Here is a 10,477-nt window from a genome sequence, read left to right as displayed (position 1 = left end):
AACAGCTCTTGTCCTCACCAGCCGGGCACCTTGATCAGAGATCAGAGTGGGACAGGGCGGCTGTGACCCTTCCATCCCGGCCTGGCTCTGCTCACTCCAGCAAGGCAGGATCTGACCTGTGCAGCTCCTACAGCTCTCCCCATATCCCCCGAGACCACCCTCCCTGCCCAAACCACAGGAGACACTTTGCAGCAGTTCGCTCCTCTGGAAGGATGGCTCTGGGGGCCATGGAGCACCAGGAGTGAGGGTGTCTGGTGTCGGGGAACAGCGACGGGGATGGGTTTTCTGCTGGCAGATGCCAGCCCTCACCTGGGTACGGCACTCGGCCCTTGGTGGTCAGCTCGGTCAAGAGGATGCCGAAGGACCAGACGTCCGACTTGATGGTAAACCTGCCATACAGAGCAGCTTCGGGGGCCGTCCACTTGATGGGGAACTTTGCGCCTGGATGGAGAAGCAGGGTGAGGGACTGTTCCCAGCCCTGCGATACGCCAGGGGACCTCCAGGACCCCCTCACAGCCAGGGCCATGTGCTGGCTTGAGATGCAACGTGCATCCCTAGGGACCGGGGACTGCAGAGTGGCCATTGCTCCGGTGCCACCAGCCCTGGGCACGCACCTTGCCGCGCGGTGTACTCATTGTCCTCGATGAGGCGTGCCAAGCCAAAATCAGCCACTTTGCACACCAGGTTCTCCCCCACGAGGATGTTGGCTGCCCGGAGGTCTCGGTGGACGTAGTTCATCCTCTCCACGTAGGCCATGCCAGATGCGATCTGTGGGGACCAGGATAAATGGCATCAAGATTAATGGGGAGACACAAGGGTCCCCAGGGAGCATCTGGCACCCCAGGGGGGATGGCCCTGCAGCAGGACCCAACCTGGGGTGTGGGAGCAGGGGGTTGCTAAAGAAAACCCCCACAGACACAGGTTTGCTGGCCAGAGAGAGCCAGCAGCATTGGGAACAGGCAAAATGACGGTCCCTGACTTGCAACCCAGCTCTGGACTGAGTGCCCAGCGGGGATGGCAGCACCCAAGTCACACTAAGCAAGGCTGCAGAGCACCTCATCACACAACAGGCAACGGCCACGACAGCCCAGCAAGGTGTTTGGGCAGCCAGCGCCCTTGGAGGGGAATGTGGGAGGCCCGGGGATGCACAAACCCACCTGAGCCGCCATATCCACCAGCTGGGGCAGCCGCAGGTACTTGCCCATCTCGCCCTTCAGGAAGTCTAGGAGGCTCCCTGCAAGGAAAACCATGGTCACAGCAATCCAGAAGAGTACAGCCCCCATGGCTGCCCCCCAGTATCCCTCCTGCGCTCACCTTTGCTCATGTACTCAGTGACGATATAAATGGGCTCCTCCGAAACCACAGCGTAGAGCTGAACCAGCTTCTCATGTCGGAGCTTCTTCATGACCTGGGCTTCCTGCAGGAAGGCCTCCGGGGACATGGTGCCAGGCTTCAGTGTCTTGATCGCCACCCGGGTGGTGCCGTTCCAGGTTCCTGCAGCACAGGACACACCGCTCAGGACATATTTATGGGGCAGGGGGCCGTGTCCCTTTCCTGCTTCTCCCACCCCACTGCAGGGTCTGGACACCTGCAGATGGCTGGGGGTGGGTGCAGGTGGTGACATGGGGGGACAGCGGTGTGGGAATGGTCCTTACCCATCCACACCTCGCCGAAGCAGCCCTGTCCCAGCTTGACCTCCAGCCGCAGCGATTCCCGGGGTATCTCCCAGGCATCCTTGGCAAGGCCTTGGGTCTGGGGCTTGGACGTGGGGCAAACGTTGGTGAGACGGTGGCACAAGCCATCGGCATGTTCTACCACAGGAGGGGACAACACCAGGATGACACTTCAGCATTCAGGCACATGATCTCTTTACCCCACATCTTCCCCACAAAACACCTCGGGAACCCATACCCAAATCCTCACTCTCTTCCCTAAAAGCACCAGACCCCAAGAGACCTCAAGTGGCTACCCACTGGAGTAATAGGCCACCAGCTGCTGCAGGCTGTTGAATTGGGTGCGGGAGGTGATGTAGAAGCCGCCACTGTCCCGCTTGCGGATCTTGTAGTGCTTCACGTTTAGCCCCTTGGCGTTGTCGAAGTCAGAGACGGAGAGGCAGTACGCACCTGCAGGCAGGACCGAGAGACTGAGGGGGGATGCGCTGCACACAAGTGCTCCCCAAGGGGTCCCACTGGGGGTGGGCACCGGGGAGTAGGATTGGGCATGCAGGCTGCTGCTTTCATCCAAAAGCAGAGGAAGAGGAGCAGCTCTTGGCTCCACAAGGGAGGGATGGCGCATCTCCCAGCTACAGCCACACCATGCAATCACAGCCTCAGCTGCTCCTGTTCACGTGGCAGCTCTGCCAGGTCAAAAAACCCTGTAGCAAAGGGGGGATTCTGAAGCAGCAGCAGAGTATGGGATGGGGGGCAGGCTGGGGGGAGCTGCTGACCCACAGCCCCAACATCTCAGCATCTCAAAGGGGAGCCAAGGGGCTGGGGACTCCAATTCCAGCCTCCACAAATCCCATTGTGGGCATCGCTTCAGGCCCTTGTCTCTGCTCTGCCCATGTGAGAGCAACACCGTGCTGCTGAGAACTCAAAAAATGAAAGGGAAGGTCTATGCTGCTGCTTGACTGAAATGTTTCCACTGGAACAAATAAATAGTGGCAAGTTCAGGGCATCAAAACAGAAAGGAACATCATGGAGCTTTTCCCAAAGGTGCATTTGGAGCTAAATTAAACCACATTTCCAGATAGGAAACAGCATCCTCAAGCAGCTGATCTGCAAAGATCACAACTCACGCTTTTGGGAGGCACAAAACAAGGGTAAAGAGTCATTAGACTTGAAAAAAGGATCTAAAAATCCACCACTGCCTCTGTCTGGTTGACCAGGAAGCCAAGATTTTGCCACTACATGGGATTAGGGAAAAACAAAATAATCTACTTGCAGGGTGAAAAAAAAAAACAGAACAGGAAAAAAGCATCCTGCCTGGTGGTCCTGGTGGTGGGGCAGCCAGCTCCCACCCTGCCATGAGCCGAACCACCTCTTGGAAGGGCAACAGCTGGACAGGCAGCATGGGAGAGAAGTGGTGTGATGGTGCTTTGGGCATAGAAATGTTCCCAGTGATTTAATGGGTGCATCAGCACCTGCTCCCTGGGGACCAGCACTGGCAGGGGAGATCCAGGATGCTCCCTGTGCCGAGGGGCATCGCTCACGGCCCCAAACACCGGCTCCTGTCTCCGAGCTGTGACACCTTTCCCCTTCTCCCTCCTCATGCACCTAAGTCGAGGGAACCGGAACAGTGTAACCGAGGGGACCGGGGTGTCTGCGTGGTTGCACCCCAACTCCCTAGAGAGGGAGTCCCCCCCAGGCTGGCTCCCCCCAGCCCTGCTCACCTTTCGTGGTTTCACTCTCCCGGACCAGGAAGGTCCCTCGGGGGTTTTCGGGGTTGAGCAGCAACCGCTCAGACTCCCTGCGAGTGATCTTCCCAAAATACCACCTGCAAGAGCAAGGCAGCAGCTCAGCACCCCCACACTCACCCCTGCCCTCCATTGCCTGTCCAAGCACCGGGCTCAGCCCCGGCCGCCCCAAATGAAGGTCTCTGGAGCCCCCCTGAAGCCCCCCAAGCTCTTGTTGGGGGGATGACATGCTGCTGGCTGGGGACATGGCTAGCACCTCCTGCTCTCGGACTGATGGCCAGCTTTGCCCCTGCCTGCTCTCCCTCCACACTCAGCCTGATCCACACAGGCAGAGCCGGCAGCATCCTCACGCACGGGTGCGTGTCCATGTGGAAAAGTAAAAACCAGACCAAAAGCACCAGGTCCACCACAGCCCCTGCTATGCCACTGCTCATCCCTCCACCGTGCAAGCACATCGCACCTCTCTGCACTTTACGGGCCTTAAAGAAAGGCTGGAAAACATCTAAGGGGTTTGCAAATTCAAAGGGGAAAAATAGTAAAAAGGAAAAAACCCGCAAATTTCGCCCAGAAGAGGGGCAGGGGGGAGTAATGCTCAGGGTGCATTTGCTATCGCTCGACTTTAAACTGTCTCAAAGATGGCAATTACTCTTCAGCCTGGATGGAGTCTGAGGGCGCGACATAGTTACTGGGGATGTAGCCCGTCTGTCCTGTAGTGAGGGAATGAGCCAGCCACCAGTCACCTTCCCTGCAAGAGAACCAAAACACACTCAGTGTGAAGCCAGGAGCCCCAGGCAGCCCCTCTTCCGCTCACAGGCCCCACGGCCAGGGGGGAGTGAACCAGTGCAGAGCCCTACAGGGAAGGGGTGCAGCCCCTGTACCCCCAGCCGGACCCCGGCCGGGAGGGCTCCTGCTGCCAGCCCTGCCCGTGGCTCTGTTTGGGCAAACTCGGGATATTGAGGCCACGCATCAACATCCAGGATGCTTTAAACTTAAATTGGGCAGGGCAGCCAGCAAGGCAAAATACCTTTGGAGCCACCTAAATGTGAACAGGGTCTGGCTGGAGGCTGGGGGGGCATTGAGGGCCCAAGGCAGCGGGGAGCGACAGACAAGGGGGAGGGAGGGGAAACAGGGAAAAGCAACAGAATGATGGCAGCGATTAAAAAAAGCAGCAGGAAAATCCCAGAGACAGCATCTGTTAAACACAGGCTGCGGAAAAGCAACGGGACAGGTTTGGGCAAGGGGGTGAGGCCTGCCCTACTGTGAAGTCCAGCACAGACACATCACCCGCAGCCCCCATGCTGTCCCCAGAAACCCAGGGCTGACCCTCTGTCCCTCTTGCCCTGGGCACAGGGGCCCCAAGAGCCTTCTCACTGCTCTGCCCTCCTCCCCGCAGGCTCCTGCACAGGACGGGGCAGGAAAGGACAATAAATAGAGAAGAACAACAGGACAGCGGGAGGCGCCTTCCCCTTCTCTGCAGGGCTTCTTCCAACCACCTGCCTGTCTTCTCGCCCATCAAAGACGGAGTCACCTAATTTATCCTGACCGTGAGGGAGACAAGGCTACAGGAAAACCACAGATCCGTGGGAAACCCACTGCAAGGATGCAAGGAGTCAGCAGGATGATCTCCACAAACACGTTACAGAAAAACCTTAATAACCTCAGTCACCACAGACGCATCAGACCACATCCAGATCCATCCCCAACCCCTGTAGATGTGTGAATCTCCATTCTTGCTCCACACACACCAGCACCTTGTGGCTTTTCCTTGTCACAGCATGAACAGCGATGCTACAAAGTGGCCAGGAGAAGCTGGACACAGCCCCTGACTCCCTGTGCTGGTGCCAGGAGGGCTGGGGAAAGCAGGGACCCTCCAGGCATGTCCTCCCAGCCAGAGAACCAGGCTCTGACACCCTCCCGAAGCCCATCCCCAGCCTTGCCGCAGTCCTAGACACCTTTTTAGCTCCTCCCGGCTCCAGCACATCTCGTGGCAAGTGGCTTGGAGTCCCCGGCCAGAGCAGCTGCCCCTGTCACGTTTACTGGGGTGGCTCTGGAGGGGACAGGAGGTTGCTTGGGCTCCTTTCCCACGAGATCAGAGAAAACAGCTGCTTGAGAAATACCCAGCTTTTGACTTGTGGCTTTATTCCAGCTTGGGCTGCAAGGCTGCAAGCTGGGAATTCAGCAAAAACAAACTATTCCAAAAATGTTTCAGTGGGGAAAGAAAATAATAATAATCATCATCATCAAAACAAAGCATTTCAACAACTCCCTGCACAATCTTACCCAAAATACCCCACCACACCCCTGCTGGCTGGGAGGAGACCTCCTCCCACTGGACATGGTACCACGAGAACCTTTCTGCACTGGAGAGGATGGATTTGGCCTGTACAGGAGGCCGAGGGTCACCACGGACAGACCGGACTTTGCTGGGACATGGGAGCAGGGAGGTGAGTGACGTGGAGGCTTCTCCTCTTGCCCTGTGCCACCCCAGCCCCGTCAGAGCAGCCAAAACCCACAGCCACCCTGTTACTGGTTGAACCTGTGACCAATGGGCTCCCACTGTGCCCAGGACCTTCCCAGGCTGATCCCAAGCACCCTCCCTGCAGCCCTGCCAGGGAGCCCAGGGGAAGGGGACATCGTGTGCCTGCCTTTTGCTGTCCCCAAAGTGCGGCAGCCAGAGCTCAGCAGGAAGAGAGATTTATCCCTCTGAGCACCGCACAAACTGCACAGCTTTCTCCACTGCCCTTCTCCCCGTGGACATCCCACCCACACAGCTGCATCATCACCGGGAGGTCCTGCATCCTTCAGCCCTTTTGCTCCCCAGGGTGCTGCAGAGCCCATCACACCCTGACACTTCTCATTGACTGAGCCTTTGACAATCAGCGCAGGAAGAGAGATTTATCCCTCTGAGCACCGCACAAACTGCACAGCTTTCTCCACTGCCCTTCTCCCCGTGGACATCCCACCCACACAGCTGCATCATCACCGGGAGGTCCTGCATCCTTCAGCCCTTTTGCTCCCCAGGGTGCTGCAGAGCCCATCACACCCTGACACTTCTCATTGACTGAGCCTTTGACAATCAGCAGCAGAGGAGAAGTATGAAAACCCCAGAAGTGATTTACGGCATAAAGAAAAAATCCTGATATATGGGCCCAATCTGGACCTCCAGGGGGCAGAGCTCACTTTGAAACAACCCAAACCAGACCCCAGGCCTGGGGGTCGTACGCTGATGAGGCTGTGAAAGCAAGAAGCAACAACTCCAAATTCAGGGTTTTCCTGCAGTGCTGAAGCCCTGCATATCCTGACTTCATGGATTAAATGAATCACCATTAATAAACAGCACTGGAACAATGAAAACAAGGTTCAGATTGAAAATGGGTTTGTGCAACACTGCCCGACCGTTGCAGGGGAAATACCCATCAAGTCAAAGGGTGGACGAAGGAATGTGACTGTGCTGTGTGTCAGGACAGGCCACACGTGGATTTAATACAGGATCGTGTTTAGGAGCATATTCTGGCTCATCACATTGCCCTGCTCCAGCAGCAAGCGATGGGTGTGCTGCTATGATCAGGATGGAGAGCAAACGAGCAGGAGCCAGACCCCTAAGGAAGCACTTGAGTCCCCTGAACCACTCAAAAAATAAAAATAAAGTTAAAAATGCAAACATAAATGCAAAAAAAGGCCATGAGGGAGCAGAAAGCCAACTGAAAAGGGACTGCAGAGGGATGCCAGGTGCAGACAAGAAAAATGGGCTAGGTTCAGAGTTCCTGGGTAGAGAGACAGCTCTGGATGGAGCTGTTCCTCAGCTTGGAAGGGGCTCCCTGCTCTGCCCAGGGAGAAGAAACCCAACTCACCACAAAACCATCCATCAGGCAACCATCTCTTCCCAGCCCTGCTTCACCCAACCTTGCCCTAACATGGGCAGCAGAAGGGCTTTTATCATTTGAGATCACCAACAACAATAATAGTTATAATCTGCATACACACCTGACGTCCACTTTTCTCCTGAACGACAGCGTGGCACAGAGGAGAGAAAAAACCAGTCAAGAGAGAAGCTGAGATCAGAGACACTGTGCAAGCTCAGGGAAAGCACCCGTGAAGATAAGATGTGTCCAGGCAAATGAGAGAGAGCTCGGCGCTGATGGGGACAGGGGACTGTTGAGGACACAGCCCCACGTTGGAGGGCACTAACTGGGCAGCAAGCAGAGGAGGGGTGGCTTGGTGACAAGGCTGCAAGGCAACAGTGATCAGCAACAGGGCCGGGAGGATGCAGGAGCAGCCAAATGATCGCCTCCAGCATCGGTGTCCTCAGACAAGTCACCGTGTCCATGTGCATCTTGGCAGAGCAGTTTCAAGGGCGGCATCAGTGATGATCAGGCAGGGATCATCTGGAGCACCCCTTCTCAAGCACTCATCTCCAGGGAAAGCTGGGCATGGGGCTCTGTGGGATGGGTGAATGTGGCAGCTCACCCCCACGGGCACAGTTGGGCTGCAGGGGCAGGGACACTCACGTGTTGTTGACGATTTGCAGACGCTCTCCTTTCTTGAAGGACAAGTCTGTTTCGGTCCGGGACTCATAGTCATAGAGGGCCACAAAGGTGGTAACTCCACCTGCAACAGAGAGCACTAAGGACAGGCACAGCCTCCTCTCCCCCCCATCCTCCCACTGGCCACTAAGACCCAGATCTGCTCCCCCCAACAGCTGCCAGACAGAGTCCCTCAAAACCAGGAGACCCCATCATCACAAAAAGAAGCTGGAACCAAAGCCACGAAGACCCTACTGAGCCCCCCTCCGCCCCACCAAGCCCCGGCCCACACTGACCAGCCAGAGCCCCAGCACGCTGCGGCGAGGTGACCGTGTCAGAGGTGTTGAACCCTCCAAAGAGCTTGGACTCTGCGGCTGTGGACCCGAAGGAGCGGCTGGGGGTGCGATGGGCGTCGGGGGCAGCTGCCTTGCTGGGGGTCTGTGAGGCTGGGTATCCCCCGTGGTGGGCATTTTCGGTGGGCTCCAGGCTGCGCCGGCGCTGGCTGGGGTCTTTGGGCTTGCTCTTGCTGCTCCCCATGGTCCCAGGCTGGAGAAGACAGAGAGGCATGCACAGAACTTCTAGCATTATTATTATTATTATTAGTAGTAGTAGTAGTAGTAGTAGTAGTATTAAGCAGCTTCCCAGGGCTTGCGTGACAGACGTCTGCCCACTAGGAAACAAAACAAACTCCAGAGTCTGTTCAAGCATCAGCTGGCTGAAAGTCTGGCCATGCTGCCCTTGCCCTGGGACAGCATCGCCCCTCATTAATGCCGAGCCACCTCCTGCCTGGCCGCAGCAGCCAGCGAAATGCCGGGAGCGGAGGGAAGCAGAGGGAAGCATGCTCAGCCATGGGATTGCAGGGTGAGGATGCTGAGTGCAGAGCCTGGATCGGTGCTTGGGAGCGCAGTTGCTCTATGGCCAGGTGCCTGTCGTGGGGTGTAGCTCAGCACTCTACACAGCCACGTTTCCTCCTACATGAGGGTTCCTACCAGACCAAATATTCACGAGTTTGGATTACTCTGCTGGCAGAAATCTGGAGAGCCCAGAGCATTACTCTCCTTGCTCAGGATTTAAATGCTGAGGATGTTCCCGTGAAGTCCAAAACATGCAGCAAACGGGATAAAAGTTTAAATCAGGAGCAGTCTCAGGCAGTTTGCAGCTAAAAACCAAGGGATCTCAGCTTTATATATAGTCAAGCCTTCCTTTCCACTCAAGATCACGCTCTATAAATACCTTCAAGGTAATGATATAAATGAAGGAAGGGAATTATTCAAAGTCTCCAAAGATGGCAGGATACCCAGCAGTGTCCTGAAGCTATGGAAGGAAATATTTAGGCAGATCACACATAGCAAGAGGAAAAAGGGAGGTGGAAACAACCAGGGAGAATATCTCTGATAGGAAAAAATAAGCAGGGAAGGAGCAGAGGAGGCAGCTGCTGCCTGTGGACCTGGATGCAGCCGAGGGCTCAGCCTCACCCAACAGGATCAAATCCTGCCAGGGTTTGGGAACTGGAATAAACTGATTTTTCGTGCTGGGTACAGCTATGGCAGCCACTCCAGCAAGGAGCAGAGGCGTCCTTCCTCCTACGTGTGCAGGCAATGAGGAGGGCCTGATGCCTCTATGTGCCACAGAACTCGGCCCACGCTTATCTGTGCTGGGCTTTGGGGGCCTTGGAGCAAAGGAAGGTCAAATGTAAGGTTTGCACTTGCAAATTGTCACTGATAACAGCCTGGAGGCAGAGCCCACAGCGAAGGTCTACCCTGTAAATAAATGTGCTTTCAAAACCCTGGTGCACAAGATGCTAAAGTAGAACTGTGGGGGAAAGCAGGACCTTAGAAATGAGGAGAAAAAGCCCCCACCGCTAAGGCAAGCAAAACTCCCTGTCCCCCGGCCAGCCCTTTGCTCACCTCCGGCCCGGGCTCCAGCACTCCCGCGATGGCAGCGGCAGCAAGGGGAGGAAAGCAGGGGCATGGCAGGGCTGTGACCACACTGCTTGTGACTGCCCACGCGACCGTGAGCAAGGGCGCAGCCACTCAGAGTTTCCCCTGGAAGCGGCACTTCCCCAGGGAGGAAAACACCGCGGCTGGGGTGGCAGATTTGGCAGCACTTTGGGGACACAAGCCTCCTCTGAGCACACCCTGTGGGACTGCCAGCCTGGCCAACCTGGGTCAGCAACTGATTTATCAGCACACTGAGAAAAAACAGGGTATGAAACAGGCAAAATGTCTAGAGATTGGCCAGGAGCAGAGCCAGGAAGGGGAGACTGGATCCCCCAGCAAAGCAGCGAGCCCCACTCCATGCTCTCCTGTTGCAAATGCCTTTGCACCTGAACACCTGTACGCAGTAGCTTTGATTTGGCTAGTGCAAAACATAGGCTGGCAACCCCAAAAGGTGTCTGGGGTGCTGGCAGCCTCACACCATTCCCACTCCAGGTAACTCAGCAACACCGTGCAGCTTTAGCCCTGTGGTCACCCTAGGGGGGAATATGCCCCACTCACCCCCTGGGAGGAGAGCGGGGGGGTCTGAGAAATCCCCTGCA

General features: G+C 56.3%; 1 protein-coding gene across 1 annotated transcript in view; it reads right to left on the bottom strand.

Moving 5' to 3' along the window:
• The window catches only part of SRC (SRC proto-oncogene, non-receptor tyrosine kinase), an 8,825-nt gene extending 347 nt beyond the window's left edge, over window positions 1-8,478 (bottom strand). Inside the window, exons 1-10 of the mRNA XM_010185290.1 lie at window positions 8,235-8,478; window positions 7,924-8,023; window positions 4,062-4,160; window positions 3,392-3,495; window positions 1,974-2,123; window positions 1,656-1,811; window positions 1,315-1,494; window positions 1,158-1,234; window positions 615-768; window positions 310-441 (exon numbers count right to left, since the gene is read on the bottom strand). Coding sequence (XP_010183592.1) covers window positions 310-441; window positions 615-768; window positions 1,158-1,234; window positions 1,315-1,494; window positions 1,656-1,811; window positions 1,974-2,123; window positions 3,392-3,495; window positions 4,062-4,160; window positions 7,924-8,023; window positions 8,235-8,475 — 1,393 coding nt within the window. The 5' untranslated portion in view covers window positions 8,476-8,478. The remainder of the gene's footprint in view (window positions 1-309; window positions 442-614; window positions 769-1,157; window positions 1,235-1,314; window positions 1,495-1,655; window positions 1,812-1,973; window positions 2,124-3,391; window positions 3,496-4,061; window positions 4,161-7,923; window positions 8,024-8,234) is intronic.
• Window positions 8,479-10,477: the final 1,999 nt, after the last annotated feature.

This window comes from Mesitornis unicolor, unplaced genomic scaffold, assembly GCF_000695765.1.
Source record: "Mesitornis unicolor isolate BGI_N332 unplaced genomic scaffold, ASM69576v1 scaffold42935, whole genome shotgun sequence".
NCBI lineage: Eukaryota > Metazoa > Chordata > Aves > Mesitornithiformes > Mesitornithidae > Mesitornis > Mesitornis unicolor.
Note: the sequence above shows the minus strand (reverse complement) of the source record. Positions and strands in the feature narration are given on the sequence as shown.